At 33.9% G+C, this 18,129-nt stretch overlaps 1 protein-coding gene across 2 annotated transcripts in view; it reads left to right on the top strand.

The window, feature by feature from the left end:
* The first annotated feature begins 520 nt into the window (after positions 1–520).
* Positions 521–18,129, top strand: part of SGCG (sarcoglycan gamma) — a 313,578-nt gene continuing 295,969 nt past the window's right edge. The window contains exon 1 of one of the 2 annotated variants that reach the window (XM_074216214.1): positions 521–717. In XM_074216214.1, coding sequence (XP_074072315.1) covers positions 664–717 — 54 coding nt within the window. In that variant the 5' untranslated portion in view covers positions 521–663. Of the gene's footprint in view, positions 718–1,126; positions 1,255–18,129 lie in introns of those variants that run through there. The other variant, XM_074216217.1, reaches the window with a different exon arrangement.

The raw sequence follows: 18,129 nt of genomic DNA, 5'->3' as shown, positions 1-18,129 counted from the left end.
CCGTGTGTGTATGTGTGCGCGCGCGCGCGTGCAAAGGCATTGGGGAGCAGGCTGGAATGCACGCGGGAACGCGACCCTGCGTGGTGGCTAGAGGGCGTGAAAGGCTAAGGGAAGCCAGGCGCGCGTGGCAAAAGGGGCTAGTGGGTGGCGGCAGGGAGACCTGCGCGCGCCAGCTAGCGGCGCGGTGCGGGGCGGCGCGGCGAGGAGATGCTGGGGAGGCGCCCCGCGGCGGCTCGGGGCTCTGGGCACAGGTGTCAGTCCCGCTGGCGGAGCTCCCGGCTCGGGGAGGGCGGGATGCTCCAGAGCCGCTCGGAGCCGCACTCCGCGCGCCCGCCCAGGGCGCCTGGCCCCCCATCCCAGTAGCTCCTCCAACTTCCGCGGAGGGCATTCACCCTCCCCACTCAGCGCCCGTGGAAGCGAGACGAGGTGGGCACCAAAGCTGTAGGGGGGATGTGGGGAGCCAGGGCTCTGGGGAGCTGCTCCCACCCCGGGGACTGGAGCTGCTTCTCTCAGGCCGCCGAGGGCTGGAGCTGCTTTCGCGGTCGCTGAGTGGTGAACTGGGGCTCCGCAAGGGGAGGTGGGAGCCCCGGGTGGAGAAGCCAGGTGCGAAAGGGAGCTGGATGAAGCTTTGCGCAGCCCAATGGGTGTCTGATCCCATCTGGAATGAAGGGAGATGCAGTGAATGATTCCTCTCCAGGACCCCGAGAAGTGCTTCAGGTAAAGAGAACAGCTGCTGTCTGCTAGCCCCAATTCCCCCTCACTGTTGGCTCCTCCCTTCTTTCCCAGACCTGACCTCTCCCTTCTTGCTACCACCTAAGCAACACCCCCCCCCCCACTACCCAGCTACCTGTCTTTAAGTTTTCCCCACCAACCCCTAAGCAGCATCCCTCAACCAATCCCCGTCCCGCCTCCTTTCCCCACCCCATCTTCAAAGTCTCCCCTCTACCTCTGCTTGCTGAGGTTTCCTTTCCCCTTGCCCCATGGCTATTCATCATTCTCATCACTCGAGGGATTTTAAAATGTAGTTTAAGCATCTTATTTTCATTGAGGTGGGGGTGGGGTGAGATTTAAAACGCTCTGGGAAATGAGCTAGCAAATGTTACTTAGGCTAAGGACGTGTGTCTTTGGTTTGTTTGCTGAACATTGATTTACTCTAAACTCTATTCTGACCGCCCCATTGACCATTTTCTGAGCTGCCGAGGAATTTTTATGACATTTTGATAGAGGGAATACCTGGCATCAAAGAGAAAACAAGTGAGTTGAAAGTTCTACGATGTTTTGTGGCATTTTGTAGTGAAAAAAGCAAGTTCCCTTAGAACCTTAAGGAGAGGAACTTAGCTCATCTTTATTGTGATCTATGCTTGGTGACGTGCATTTTCCTTAATTAACTTTTCTTTTAAAAATTGAAAACTTTCCTGCTTAGTAATTACATCTTTGCATTTTGTCTCTGTTTATAGAAAGGTAAGCAAGACAGATTTAAAGACTTACTGAAAAGTAATTTTATTACTAAAGGTAATTTACTTTATAGTATACCTAAGAGTAAAGTTTTTCAGTGAAGTGATGGAACAAGCATTTATAAAGAAATAAAATGTGGGCTGTACATGCAGACCATGATAAAGATGCTATATATGTAAAGTATTTCCATGTTGGTTTTAACTATAGAAACAAACTTTTTGTAAACAGATACAACAAAAATGAGAGCATTTTTCCTAAAATGAAAGGTATCATATATCTGGTTCCTTCTTTGACTGTGAATTTAGAGATATTGTCAGAATCTGAAAGGTTTCAAATTGTGAGCTGATATTTTTCCTGTGGTTTTAGTCTGCGGTTTTGGACAATTTTATTAATATTTCTCTTAACAGGACAAGTATTTTAATTACCCACATATGTAAAACCAGTGATAATTCAAAGTGTAATAGAAGTGTGTTTTTTAATAGTTTCATATGTGGAGATTTTACTATTACTGTTGCTTTTGAAGTATTCCTAATCTTTTGTTCTTCAATAAGAATATTCCATATAGCATACATCACAATAGCCGAATTTTAATAATTCTGCTTTTTTAAGTTATTGATTACTTTGATATACTTTTAAACTTGGATCTCTGGTCAGGCTTTAGGCAAATGTATTGTATTTTATGCATTAAAAAATAATAATATTAACAATTGACATTTATCTAAATCCCTGAAGTTTACAAAGCACCTTACATAGATTTGGATCATAGGATCATAGATCTAGAGGTGTAAGGGAAAACAGAAGTCATGTGGTCATAGACCTTCCTTATTCCCAGAGAGAAAATTTAGATCCCAAAATGAGGACCAGGGGATTAAGTGATCTGCCTCATATTCCAAACATAGTAGATAATAAAGAAAAGATGTGAATCCAGGTCCTCTTTTTGCAAAGAAAGTGTAATCTTTTTATTTGTTAGACTTCACATTTAACAACAAAGTAAAATTTAAAAAAAAAAACTTTGAACATCCTTCAGTTAATGGGAAATAAAATGTCTTTTTATGCAAATATTTAATTAATGTGTGAAAAGGTTGCTTAAAATTACTAATAAGATTGTACATTCATACTTTTCTTATTACTTAGGAGGCATTTTGCTAAACATACTAAAGGATAATTTCTTTTAGATGTGTATGGTTATCATTTAAGTTTTTGAATGGTCTGATATTTTTATTCTGCTTGAACTTAATCCAGTTGATATACTTCAGTTTATCTGGAATAACACTATTTGAAACTGTGAGGAATGACAAAAAGGTAATTTTCAATTTAAGTTCATCAGACTCAGGCTGTTATTACTGTACAGTCAAATTCAAGGTTCTCATTTCATCATCTATTTTCTGTTTATATTAAATACAATGAGGTGGTAACTGCAGTTTTATTAATGACAGTCAAATTTTAAAATTGACCAGCTTTCCAAATTGCACAATAAATTAAATATAGTGTTCCTCCCTTTAAGTATATTTACACTTGGTGAGAAATTCAAAGAGTCAGAAAAAATAAAATTTGTAAGAAAGTGGGAAAAATTAAATCCCTGTGGATCAGGACCCTGCTTGATGAGAGTAGAAATATATATTTAAATGACCTCATTGAGAACATGAGCACATGAATAAAAATTTTATCAGAAAAAAGACAAAAAGTCTGAGTCTATTATAGGATAGTCAAATGCAAATATACTCATGCATAGTTTTTTTCTGTTACACTTAATATCATTTATTTAATAATTACTTATTACTGATAACAAGAACTGTAATGATTTGATTTATTACAAAACAATACAACACCAGCAACAAAACTGAAAACCCAGATAAGGAGTTAGCACAAAACTAGAGAGCTAGGTAAAGCCAAACAGAACTAAACAACACACAGTAAGAAATATCAAAAAGAGTAGGGTCATATTTGCAGCCAAGCTAATATGTGACTGCTATAAAGGAATTCCTGGGAAAACGTTAGATTTTAAAGCTCTGAGCTGAATTTGCCAGCTGACATTTGTTTATATTTACTAGTGGTTAGTACTTGATTATGAATATTCCATTCTTTGAAAGATCAATTGTATAAAGACTCTTTCCTTCATTTCCCCAACACATACACCCCCCTCCCCCATGAACCCCAAGTCAGTCAACAACCAAGCTCTCTTGGGCCAGTGACACCACTTGGTGGTCAGGGTGAGAATCATATAAACCAATATTTTTTCCCAACCACTTTATTTCTTCCCTCTCAGGGATAATAATGCAAACACAGTGTTCCTTCCCTTCCCCATATTTTCTCTCTATCTTTCACCTCTGACAGATTAGTTAATTTCACTTCAGATAAGCTTTATCTCACTTGTACACATACATCCCTTGCTGCCTTTTGCCTATGTCTTCCAAATTCTTCTGAGTTACCTCAGGAAATTCTGTTTCTCTCTCTCTGCTTCCCTCTTCATTCCATTTATGAACTGGAAAACAATCATGGTCTTGGTAAGATGAGTTCTAGTAATACATCTGCATCGAGGAAAAGGAATGCTATTTTTAAGGAGAATCAGACAAAATAAAGAATACATGTCATTAACCCTATGAAAACCTTAAGAATGTCGTTTTCTTCAAAATATCCATTAAAATCTTCCCTAATTCGCATGATTGTTTTCAAGCTACAACATTCAAGATTAATAAATGTTGACTGAATTATTCAAAAACTTTTAAGTACAGGATACCATGTTAGGTACTAAGGATGCAGAGATGAAACTTCACACAAATCCCAATCTCAAGAAACTTGAAATTGTGTGTGCGTGTGTGTGTGTATCTGTGTGTGTGTATAATTGTGGAGGGGGAGAGTAATATTGCTTATGACAGATGGTGATCTATATAATGGCTGACATATTTAGGACCTTGGACATTGTCTATTAATAAATTCTTGTTGGTTGATATAACAGGTTAAGGTTCGATGAGTATTATCTCATGTGAGTCTCACAACAATCCTATGAGTTAATTACTACAATTATTATCTCCATTTCACAAGTAAGATAAGTGAAGTTCATAAATTTTAAGCAATTTTTCCCATGGTCACACAACCAGTCAGGATCAGAGTCAGGATTCAAATACAGGTCTCTCCTACCACAAAGTCCAGGACTCTTCTTTTCTTGCTACTTGTTTGGTAGTGCATGATACAGTGCAGTCAGTGTTCTAGGAAAATATGACAAGAATACTTTTGCCTGGGGGACAGTGAGAATCAGAAAAGGTTTTATTGAGGACTTGGTGTCTGACCTGGATTTTGAAGGAAGAGCAGACTTGTAGTATGATGGGGGAATGACCAATAGAAATACACCCAAGTGACAATGTACATGATGAGATCAAAGAAAAGCTACTAGTCCAGCTTAACTGGAACAGAAGATCACATCAAGGGGAAAAGTATGAAGTAAGGCATTGGAGCCGATTGCAGAGCAACTTAAATGTTAAAGTAAAAAATTCATATTTTATCTTTTAAGGCAATAGGGATTAACTTAAGGCCCCTGAGGAGGAGAAAGTAGAGTAAGTTGGGAACTACAGATGTGGTAAGAGTATATTCATAGTAAAATCCAAATATTCTGTAAAGGGAAATTAGCCCAAGATGAATGAAAAGATATTAACAATGAAATTATGCATTTACATATAGGATGGTTCTAAACAAAAGATAAATGGGTAATTCCACAACTTTTTTAAAAGACATGCTATCTTTAGTTTGCTTTGGGTATTATTAAGAGGGGTAGGTTGACATTCGTATATGGTGAATGGATTTTTAAAAAAAGGAAAGCTGAAAGAGGTGAAACGAATTAAGAGGTTATATAATAGCCAGTTAAGCATATAAGTGATTACATCTTTTAGATAGCAATATATAAATGTAAATAAGTTAATGTCTAGTCTGGATTATCAATTAATTAGAATTTTTAATAAAAGATTTATAGAAAAAATGGAAATAATAAAGGCTTCAACTGGGATCCTGAAGTGAAGAGGAAAATGAGATGCTTTGGAGGCAGAATTGACAGTAGTTAACTAGTGGGTGTTAAGGTTAAGGGACAGAGAGTTAAATCAAATAAGAGTAAGAATTCTGAGTTGGGGGGGGCAGCTAGGTGGCACAGTGGATAGAGCTGACCCTAGAGTCAGGAGTACCTGAGTTCAAATCAGGCCTCAGACACTTAATAATTACCTAGCTGTGTGGCCTTGGGCAAGTCACTTAACCCCGTTTGCATTACAAAAAACTTTAAAAAATGAATTCTGAGTTGGGTAAGTGAATGAAAGGATAGTAGTGCCATCAGAAGGACTAAGAGGAAGTTAAGTGGAGGTACAGATTTAGAAAGGAAGATGGTAAGCTCTCTTCAATTATGCTGAGTTTGAGTTGATCATAAATATTTGAGATGATCATGGAATATATAAGTGTGTATGGGCTAGTAGTTAGAGCTGCTAAAATAGGACTAAACTCAGAAAAAAATTTGAAGTATATGTCCAGATTTTGTAGTTATCCATGAAGAGCTTATAACTGCACACAAATAAAAAAATTTGATTTGCTTTAGTTATGATTTCCTTCTTAAGATAAAAAGGGGGCTGGTGAGCAATTCTGAACCTATTAGAACATGGAACAATTGAATACTAAATTGGAAATGATGAAAGTAGAGTGAGTTGGAAACTACATATTTGGTGAGAGTAGATTTCAAGATTCATAGTAAAAGCCAAATATTCTGCAAAGGGAAATTAGTCCAAGATGAATGAAAAGACATTAACAATGAAATTATGCATTCACATATAGGATTGTTCCAAAGAAAAGGTAAATGGGTTATTCCCCAACTTTTTTTTAAGGTTTTTTTTTCAAGGCAAATGGGGTTAAGTGGCTTGCCCAAGGCCACACAGCTAGGTAATCATTAAGTGTCTGAGACCGCATTTGAACCCAGGTAGTCCTGACTCCAAGGCCGGTGCTTTATCCACTACGCCACCCAGCTGCCCCTGCCCCAACTTTTTTTTTTTTAAAGACATACTATTTTTAAAAAAGACTAACATTGTGAAATGATCAGTTATGATGAATACAACTCCTCTCAGCACTTCAGTGATCAAGGAAGATCCTGAGAGAATTGTTAAGGAAAATGCCATCCATATCCAGAGGAAAAACTATGGATTCTGAATGCAGAGCAAAATATACTATATTTACTCTTTAAAACTTCTTTTGAGTTTTTACTTTCTTTCTCATGATCCCCCCCCCTTAGTTCTAATTCTTCTTTCACAACAAGACTAATATGGAAATATGTTAAACATGATTGTACATGCTATAACCTATATCAGATTGTTTATTGTTTGGGGGAAGGGGGTGGAAAGGGAAAGAGGTAGAAAATATGTGAAACTCAAAAGCTTGCAGAAGTATGAATGTTGAAAAATATCTTTGGGTGTAATCAGGAAAATATTTGGAGTCATTTAAAAAATAAAAAAACTAGAACAGGATTCATTTAAAAATATTAAAAAAAAACCCATGTTGAACATGGAAACAAGAGAAGGTAAATAAAGATAATATAAAAGAGTAGCACATTTCTTTAAAGCAAGAGTTCTGAATTTATTTGGATTAAATACCACTAGACTATTCTAGGGAAGCTTGTGGATCACATCCCAACATAATATTTCTAGATACATAAAATAAATACATAGTGTTAGAACAGAAATCAATTATACTGAAATTCAACTTTCAAAAAAATTTTAAGCTCATGGACCATAAGTTTAAATCTGCTTTAAAGAGTCATGTTAGGAACATTCAAAGCCTATGTTTAGCTAAGTATAAGCATTAAAGCTAAAGATACAAATAAGGAGTCTTTTTGTTTTCTTTTAACCAATATTGGAGATAAGAGGAATAACAAAAGATAGATGTGTGGCAACTATTCAATATACATTTTGCTTCTGATTTGTCTTTTAAGAAGAATGATCTTTGGACTGGCAAAGATAAAATCATTATAGACTAATTGGTATAATAGGAGAAAATCAATGGCCCTCAATAAGTTGAAATCACAAGGCTTGGAAGAACTGTATTCATGGTTACTGAAAGAAGATAGTCATGATGGATGTTCCATTTTCAGTGACTCTTTTTGAAAGATTGTAGGAAAATTCAAAAGACATCATTGTATTAGAGAAGGGCAAATGTAGTTCCTGTTTTGTGGAGAAAACCAGGAGAGAGGGATGCATGGACTGATGATCTTAACTTCAATTCCCAACGGAGCTCTAGAATCAGAATTTTTCTAGGAAAATCAAAGGACAGGTTTGTAACCTTTTTTGCAATACAAGCAATTATCATTAAAAAGTCAGTTTGTCTTAGGCAAGACTAGATCATGTCAGATCAAACTCTTTTTTTGACAATAACTAGCCTAATAGTTTAACAGAACTCTTTACATATATATGTTTGTATATACACACATATATATGTATGTACTTCACCTCCATTTCAACAAAGCTTTGGCTATGGTTTTTCATGGTATCCTTGTGGACAAGATAGAGAGATAATGGTATTAGGTGATACTATGATTACATTTGGATTTTCTGAATGGCTTTACCCAAATAGTAGCCATAAATTATTTGATGCTAACTAGGAATAAAGGCTTTAGGACAGGAATTCTTAAACATACCCATGAAGGTTCATAGATAGATTTCAAGAAGTTCAAGAACCTGATTTGTTGCCTTCATTATTTAAAAAGATTATAGTGAGAATGAGTGTATAGACATCACCATACTGACAAAAAAGAAATGTAACACCAAGAAAGAAAGAAAGAAAGAAAGAAAGAAAGAAAGAAAGAAAGAAAGAAAGAAAGAAAGAAAGAAAGAAAGAAAGAAAAAGAAAGAAGGAAAGAAAAGTTAAAAATCCTACTCGAACCAGGGATATCTTCCTTGACCTTGTGGTGATTCATTTTCTTTTTATCCCTAACTTGCTTGAAAATATAGAAAACTAGAATAGGCAACACTGAATGGCATTCAGAATCTCAGAAGGTCTCAACAGACTAGAATATTGAAAAGTATTTAATAAGCTGAAAGTAATAATACATTTGATTAAAAAAATCTCTTACCATACAGAAAATATTTCCTATGGAAGAGATCTAAAGAATCCAGGGAACTGAAATCTCAATCTGAGTCAGCAGTATGATGTAGTAATGACCAAAGCTAATGCTAACCTAACCTCCATTGAGACATTTACTTTATCAAGTTCATCTCTCATTTTAGGAGGGACACTGACAATCTGAAGCATGTTCATAAAAGGACTGACAGTGATAAGATGACCAGAATTTTTTGTCACTTGAGAACCAGCTGATGCAATTATAGAAGTTTAACCTGAAAAAGCGAAGACCAAGTGTTTAGGGAGAAGGAATATAATGTTCTTTTGAGTATTCTAAAGATAATGAAGTAAAAAAGGAGCAAGGCTTCTGCTTTTTTTCCCAAAGTACAGAAATAGAATTTTTACATGGAAATTTTCAGAAGCACATTTATGCTCAAGGTGCTTGACACATGATGGTAGGTACTTAATAAATGCTTGTTGATTGATTATTGTGAAAAAAAAGGCTAATAGAGTTGTCCAGAAGGAGAACAGGTTGACCCCAGAAGTCAGCAGTATGATGTAGTAATGACCAAAGCTAATGTTAACCTAACCTTCATTGAGACATTTACTTTATCAAGTTCAGCTCTCATTTTAGGAAGGACACTGACAATCTGAAGTGTGTTTCCAGAAGTAGTGGTTTGGTTCTATTTTCTTGGAATTATTACAACAGAGGCTTAGTTGTTGACCACTTAGTTGATGATGTTGTATAGTGAGTAATAATAATAATAATAATAAAATAGTTGGCGTTTAATAGGACTTTAAGTGTTTCTAAAGTCCTTTCCACCTTTTATCCTCACAATACTGTGAGTTACATATTAGTAAAGGTGTATCTCTAGAGAGGAGTTCATAGTCACTTAGTCTCTTGACTCCTGGATCTAGAGATGGAAAGGATTTAAAATTTCATCTAGTTTGAATCCAAATATAGATAAAAAAAAAATCAGGCTACAGAGAGGAAATGATGTAGCCAAGGTGAACCAAGTAGTTAATAAATAGTAGAATTATGTTTCAAATCTCTGTCCTTTCATTACAAATTGATTACTCTGAGTGAAGATGAATTTTCAATCTTAATTGCATTTAATTACCATCCTGACAACAATATTGTGCTCTGTGTTTCTCTTCACATTTAAAGTAATTTAGATACAAATTGTTCAATAAGCATTTGAAGGCTAGCCTAGCAATGAGAAAATGAATTCTACTTTTCAAATAACTGACTTAAAAAAAGAACTTTTGGCACATATTCCCTCAAAAGTATTTAATAAACTATGATTGAGTTACTGTGCTTGGAATTATGGTAAATATAGAATTTAAGAAAGATTCTTGCCCTGATGGAATACATAGACAAGTCTAATTTATAATTCATTTCCATATACTTACTGATATAGAGTTAACAAAATTTTCTTCACAATAGCCCTTTGAGGAAGTAATGCAAAATTATTGATTTCATTCTATGGATCAGGAATACTGAAACAAGAGATTTGACCATTGTCACAACTGTATTAAATATCAAGAGTTGGGGACTTAACTTAAGTCTTCTGACTTCAAATTTAATACTTTCTTTCCTATTATATAGCATTATTACTATAATTTTGAGTCTTTTATATCTATTCAAGAAAGAAATACATCAGACAACTTGAAACCCCTCATATATTGTAATCTTTTTTTGTTGTTGCATCATATATCATTATGTTTTCAGGATTATATCAAGCCTATCTTAGCAGGAAGGTAATTTCTGCAACTTCTTCTGAATATCATTTTTGTAAGCTTAAATGTTATTTCTATTTAAATCAGAAACTTTTTATAAACATTCAAAAGTTGGCATTACTGGGGAGATTTCCTTGGTTAGGAAAACCTTTTACTCTCTTTTTTTAAAACAAACCAAGGGAGAAATAGTAAATATTTGTTAAGTTCCTGTTTCATGGAAGGTAATATGATAAGATCTTGGGATAAAAATACAAAGGATAAAGATAGTCCCTGATTTCAGGGAGCTAACCACTTCATGGGAGAAGCCAACATTCCAAAGGAAGCTGAATTCAGTATACAAGCTGTATTCAGTATACAACATAGCAGAAATTAAATTGTAAATGTTTTCTTTTATTACACAGTAAGACCTCCTTTGCTGTGTAAAAGTTTTATGCTTACATTTTAGTCATTGCCAGAGAAAAAAATATCATAAGTAAAATTCCGATTTATGGTCTCTTTGACCTAGGTAGTCCTGGAATGAGGCATCTAGGTAGAGTAGTGGATAAAGTTCAGCCTGAAGTCAAGAAGGCTACTCTTCCTGAGTTCAAATGTAATCTCAAGCTCTTATTAGCTATGAACCTGGGCAAGTCACTTAACCCTATTTGCCTCAATTGTCTCATCTATAAATTGAGATGGAGAAGGAAATGGCAATCACTCCACTATCTTTACCAAGAAAGTCCCAAATGGGTTCATGAAGTGTCAGGCTCAACTGAAAAACAGCTAACAATAAAAATTCTAGGGTAGGAGAAATGGGCTTGAAATGTAAAATTTTTATAAATGTTTTTGATGATGGGGTGGCTAGGTTGCACAGTGGATAGAGCATCAGCCCTGGAGTCATGAGTACCCGAGTCCAAATCCAGCATCAGACACTTAATAATTACCTAGCTGTGTGACCTTCGGCAAACCACTTAACCCCATTGCTATGCAAAAAAACAAAAAACAAAAAAAGAAAAAAACAACCTAAAAAAAACTGGTAAAACTTACATGTTTCTGTGAAGTCTGAATTCTATTACAATTCTTGTATGTATAATGTGCTAAAAACAAAGACTATTCAGTATTCAGTACTGAAACATCTTTTTCTCCTCACTTCCACTGAAGATATCTATCCTCATTTCTATTTTTTTTTGGCAAGGCAGTGGGATTAAGTGACTTGACCAGTCAAACAGCTAAGTAATTATTAAATGTCTGAGGTTGAATTTGAACTCAGTTCCTCCTGAATCCAGGCCGGAACTCTATCCACTGCATTACCAAGCTGCCCCATTTCTTGCTGATGAAATGTGAGCTTGCTAAAAACAAAAACAAAAAACAAACCACTGCCTTCACAGATACTTCTCTTCCAGTCTTTATCAATGTGTTCTCTACTTTCTGCTAAACCAAATAACACTTGTTTTTTCTCCCCCATACACTTTTGGGCTCTGTCACATCTTTTCTTTTTTTTATTCACATACTGATTTGGGATGTCCAGGCCTTCATTCTTTCTTTTCTACTCCGTTGTAGCAGACTTTTGACAGATCTTTTTCATACAGAACCTCTCACTTCTCCAGTAGAACCTTTTCAAAGATGCCAAAATAAATTTTGTAATGCATAAAACTAGTTTCATTACTTATTTACAACTTTTATTGAGAAAGTCTGTCAAGGGCCTCTACAATTTGATTCCAATCTATCTTTTCACTCTTATATCACATTATTCCCTTTGATGCACTCTTTGTTCTATTCTAGTTAACAGTTTCCTTCATCTTTGGGGTCTTGTATTCTTTACAAGGAAATAGCATATGTTCAGTGAGTTGAGAGATTGTAAAGATGTGGTCTTTTGTGGAATATTGCTTGTGAAAGCCAGTCTGTTCCTTTAAAAAGGAATTGGATAAAAGAGGAAAAACATGGCAGGACTTATAGTTATTCTCTTATTTGCATTTTTAAAATAGGGTCTAAAGATTTTTTATATCATTGTTCACAATCTTTCATATAACTTTAAAATTAATCCTTCAATAATATCAAAATTGAATCACCTCTGGCAAGGACAAACACTGTTGTATTTGGACTTTCACCAAAAAACTTGGTTTAAATTTGTTTTTCCATCCACTACTTCCCTCTGTTTTACAAGATTATATTATTATAATATTCTACCATAATCCTTATAAGATTTTACAAATTCATATTCTAAATTTGTATTGAAAATGGACTCTCTCTCTACTTGTCAGAGATAGGGTAGTTGCTAACTGAAAAAACTTCTAAGTTCTTTAGTTTCCTTATGATACTTGATTTACATTGTTTATATTTCTCAAAAATTGTTATTATTGTAGATATTCATTCCTCCATATATTTAATATTTTTGGAGATCAGTAACTTATTTAATTGGGTCAGATGTAGTTTTTTTAATCTACTTGCCATATCTATCATTTTTTTTCTTTTTAGTTTTATATATGTATAATAATACAGCATAAAGACAACTGATTTTGGAATGATTCCTTTTATCAATAATATATAACTTGCTGTCTGATAAAATGTAACCAATTCCTTTTTAAAAATATATAATTGAAGCTTACTCTGCCCTGCATCTCTCAATTCTCTTTTAAAGAGATTTATGCATGATTTTGATGAAGTTTTTATGTTATCTATATATAGGCTTTTGATGTGTTTCATCATTTACTGTGGAAAAACATTTTTCACTTATTTTTCATTACCATTTTTTATGCTGACCTTTACATTGAATTCACTAAAAATCAAATTATCTATTGCTTTAAATTGGAGAATTATGTTGAATTCTTTTGAAAAGTTTCTCTAGTTTTTTTTCTTCCTTTAAACATGTCATATAAAACATAATGTTGCATATATTTGTATGAAAGTTTTTCTGCAACTGTTTCTCAAGAGAGCTATAATGTAAGATGACCAGATATCCCCAAATGACATTCTGCATAGAATCTGTGAACTACCTTCCATGTAGTTGCAGCATTCATTTATTCAGGTTTAATTTACATTGAGAATATCATGATCATGGTTCAATTTCAATGATATTTTGATTTGTTAGATATTAGATAAGGATTACACATTTAGGGTACAAACTATTACCAATGATACAGGTGCACAAAAACTGGGATTACCAATCTCATCCCTTTTTTTGCCACCATGACACCATCACTGTAGAAACTGAAAGCATCTGAACAAAAGTAAAGTCATCTTACATTTTTTTTCATTTCCAGTGTTGCCTTGACAAATAATTTACCACTTATGAAACCAGGCTACTGGTAATGAGACTCTTTTTTAGCTAGCACGGTTAATATTTTTTAAATCTCTTGTTGTTGTCCTCAGAGGTTCTCCAATATGGTTACACTACTGTGATATAACCACCAAGAATACAAGGTCTCAAATATCATCATAATACATTACAGTCATATTATATATGTACTTCAATCTTAATAGTAGATAAAATAGCAACTTAGCTCTTTGTTTCAGAACTGCCTAATATGTTTTTCATGTAACTTTGTCTACTATAGACAATTATTTGATTCAAGGGGTAGAACGTATGTGAGACTGCTTTAGATCAGGAGAATAAAAGAAGTTTTCTTGGAGGAGTTGACATTTAAGATAACATTTCAAGGATGGGGTAGGAATTTAACCAAAGAGTTGGAGGTTGTAAGTGCCTCAAGAATAATCAAGAAAAATCAAGAATTTATAAAAATACAGTTACATGAAAAGGCAGAATCTTGTACAGTTTGGCTCCAGTAAAAATGTGTGTGTGTGTGTGAGTGTATATTTGTGTACACATATAAATCACATTTGTATATAAATATATATAAGTATATATGCATATATACTTATATGTTTGTATATACATACATATAAGTATATATAAAATATGTGACATGATTAGATACAAGTATATATATCCATGCATATATGTATATGTCAAATAAGTTTGTCCTTCAATCTTAAAGAAAACCATGGCATCGGGAAGGTGATGTCATGACAAGCATATCAATTGATTTTGAGTAAGAGGGTACTGTGCTAAGTACCTGAATTCAGTGACCAGGTATGAATCAGAAAACAACTGGAGATGTGAGCTGCCCAAGGTCACAAAATGATAAGTATCAAGTGCTGAGGTGGAATTCAAATTCCCATCCTCCTGACTCCAAGGCCAGTGCTCTGTCCCTTGTGCCACCTAGTTGCATAATATTATAAGCGACTGGAAAGAGAATTTGTAAAAAGATTTGAATGCTATGTAGAAGAATTTGAACTTTTGTTTTTGAAGTGACAAAGAACCAGTGAAGAAGGAAAGATCAATGCATTTAGAAAGATTTTGGCAATAGCATAAAATATACATTGCAGAATGAATCAACAGAACCAGAAAGTATTGCTAGGAATGATAGAAGGTACCTCCTTCCCTAGAGGGTGGTATTAAGGAAGCAACTATATTTTGGTGGTGATCTGATAACCAGCATTCTCTTCTCTCTCTCTCTCTCTCTCTCTCTCTCTCTCTCTCTCTCTCTCTCTCTCTCTCTCTCTCTCCCTCCCCCCAATTTCTTTCTTTCTCCTTTTTGAGTAAGCATATATGCACCCACACATGTATTTATACATACATATTTGTATGTATACATATATACATATGTGCATATATACAAATATATTCTATATACCTATATTTATGTATGTTAGCATTTTTTAATCAAGACATTATATGGTGTAGATGTTCAAAGACCAGGTTCTATTTTTATAAGGGATATAATATTATACTAGTTCATTTTCCATGAACAGTTGCAAATGATGTTATATTTCATGATCTATCCAATCTTAGCAATGTATTTCTTTTTTTTTCTTCTTTAATCTAAAATATTTATGGAACTAAATGAGTGGATAATGAAGACTAGTATAGATGTCTTAGTTGGCTAGGCTACAGTTTCAAAAGAGAATCATTCTTATATCGATTCTTATACCTGCATCAAGTCTTGCTTAATATATTATGTGAAAAATATATTAAAATATCTATAGATAAGCCTTCATTTTTGCATGAAACTAAAATTTTCCCTGGAAAATAGTTTTGCATGTACATATTTTGAAATATAAATTTATAATATAATAATTAAGCTTTTATTTGTGTCCCCATGAGACTGATGGTAAATTTTGAGCTGCATATTGCCAAAAAATACTATTAGTGTTTCAGTAATTTAGATTAAATTTTAAAACCATATAAAATTTTAAAGTAATTTATAACATCAATTAAAACCATTAACTTACTAACGATATGCCTGAAAGGCTGATAAAATAAAAAGCAATTCAATACAATTATTCAGTGAGTGATTTAATTAAAAATAGAAATAATCTTCCTCCTATACTTTTGTTGCAAATACCAATATATTGCCCAAATCTTTGGATTTTCCTCTGTGATTACTCTCAAATGTGCAACCTTCTTTCTATTTCTAATCCTATTAACTCTAGCTCAAGCTTTACTTTTTCCTGCCTCCTTTCTACCTTGAATATTTATTTTGTATCTATTTTGTGTATGCTCCTATAGGACCATATTACATTACTTGAAGAATATATGCTCCTTAGGGATAGGTATTATTTCACTTTTGTCTTTGTATCCCAAGTGGTTGAAAAATATTTGGCTCACGATTATAGGATAGTAGATAAAAAATTTGTTGATGATTGATTACCTGGATTTTTGGAATCATCTCTTCAAATCTCTTCCATGGGTAATCTATCTTCAAAACAGACTTGTTAAATGCCTACTATGTTCCAGGTACTGTGTTATGCTCTGAGAATAAAAAGATAAATATGAAAATGTATTAACCTCCAAGAAAATTATTTTATTCTTGGGGAAACAACCTGTACTCTATACAATATGTAGAAAATAGTTGATAAAATATTCAAATCTGATCTCAAACTCTTACTAATTTTATGACTGGGCAAGTCACTTAAATCTCTTTCCTTTAGTTGTCTTAACTGTAAAATGAGATTTCTTACTTTCAATTTTATTGATTTCTCCTTTGATTTTCAGAATTTCTAATTAGGTATTTAAATGGGGATTTTTAAATTTGTATTCTTTATAGCTTTTTTAGTTTGTACACCAATTCATTGATCTCTTATTTCTCTATTTTATTCATATAAACATTTAGAGATATAATTTTCCCCCTAAAAACTGTTTTGGCTACATTGATTAAATTTTTGTATGATATCTCATTGTTGTAATTGTCTTGGATGAAATTGTTGAATATTTCTATGATTTGTTGCTTGATACACTCTTTCATTAAAAATAAGTTATTTAGAAAAAATATAAATAGATAAGATAGCATGGAGGGAAATACAGAGTTAGTAATATTAACTGTAAATGTGAATAGGATAAACTCTCCCATAAAACTGAGCTATAATGGATTAAAAATCAGAATCCTATGACATGTTCTTTATAAGAATTTGGAGCAGAGGGATACATATAAGGTAAAGGTAAAAGGCTAGAGTAAAATATATTATGATATATGGAAAGTGGAAAGTAAAAAAACATAAAATCAGGATTAGCAATCCTGATCTCGGACAAGGCAAAAATAAAAAATTTATGTTACTAAAAGGGATAAGGAAAGATACCATAACAAAATTGACCATACTAGGGCATAAAAACCTTACAATCAAATTCAGACAGGCAGAAATATTAAATGCATTAATTTTAGATCATGATACAATAAAAATTACATATAATAAAGGGCTGTGGAATATTAGAAACTAAATAACTTATTTCTCCATTTTTTCTTTCCCTCATCTTTGTTTTTAATTGACACTTTATTTTATTTTTCAAGATACATGTTATTAAAATTTTTCAATATTCATTCACATGCAATGCATATTTATAAATTGCACAATTTCCTTTCACCTCCCCTCCTACCCCCCCTCCCCTCAGTGGCATTCAGTTTGGTGACATTATACATATACATTTATGTTTAATACATTTACAGATTAATCATTTTCTACATGAGGAATTAGAACTAAGGGAAAAAGAAAGAAAACCATGAGATAGGAAAGAAAAATATAAGATAAATTTTTAAAAAGTAAATATGGTATTCATTCAGATTCTGTAGGGTTTTTTATTTTCTTTTGTTTTGTTTTTCTTCCTCTAGATGTGGATAGCATTGCCCATTGTAGGTCTCCTAGGGTTGTCCTAGCTCTCTGAACTGCTGAGAGGAGCTACATCCATTAATGTTTTGTAAATGTTTACAGTGTACTCTTTGTTCTGCTACCTTTGCTCAGCATCTGTTCCTGTAATTCATTCCATGCTTCTCTAGAGTCAGATCATACATCGTTTCTTATAGAACAATAGTACTCCATTATATTCATATACCATAACTTGTTCAGCCATTGCATAATGATGGGCATCCCCTCATTTTCCAGTTCTTTGCCACTACCAGAAAGAGTTACTATGAACATTTTGAAATATGTGGGAATTTTCCCAATTTTTTTCATTTCTTCTGTTTATTGGCCAAGTATTGGTATTGCTGTGTCAAAGGTTATGATCAGTTTTATTTATCTTTGGGCATAGTTCCAAAATGTCTGGATTAGTTCACAACTCCACCAACAGTTCATTAATACCCCAATCCTCCCACAACTTCTCCAATATTGTTCCATTTCCCTTTTTGTCATCTTAGCCAATCTGATAAGTATGGGGTGGTATCTCATAGCTGTTTGAAATTGCATTTCCCTAATCAATAAAGATTTGGAGCATTTGTCATATAATTAAATATTTAGTTTTAATTTCTTCATTTGAATACTTCCTGTTCATATCCTTTGACCATTTATCAATTGAGAAATGACTTGTAAACTTATAAATTTAATTCAATTCTC

The sequence above is a fragment of the Macrotis lagotis genome, chromosome 1 (assembly GCF_037893015.1).
Source record: "Macrotis lagotis isolate mMagLag1 chromosome 1, bilby.v1.9.chrom.fasta, whole genome shotgun sequence".
Lineage (NCBI taxonomy): Eukaryota > Metazoa > Chordata > Mammalia > Peramelemorphia > Peramelidae > Macrotis > Macrotis lagotis.
The sequence above is the reverse complement of the archived record's forward strand: the minus strand, read 5'-3'. Positions and strand labels throughout refer to the sequence as shown.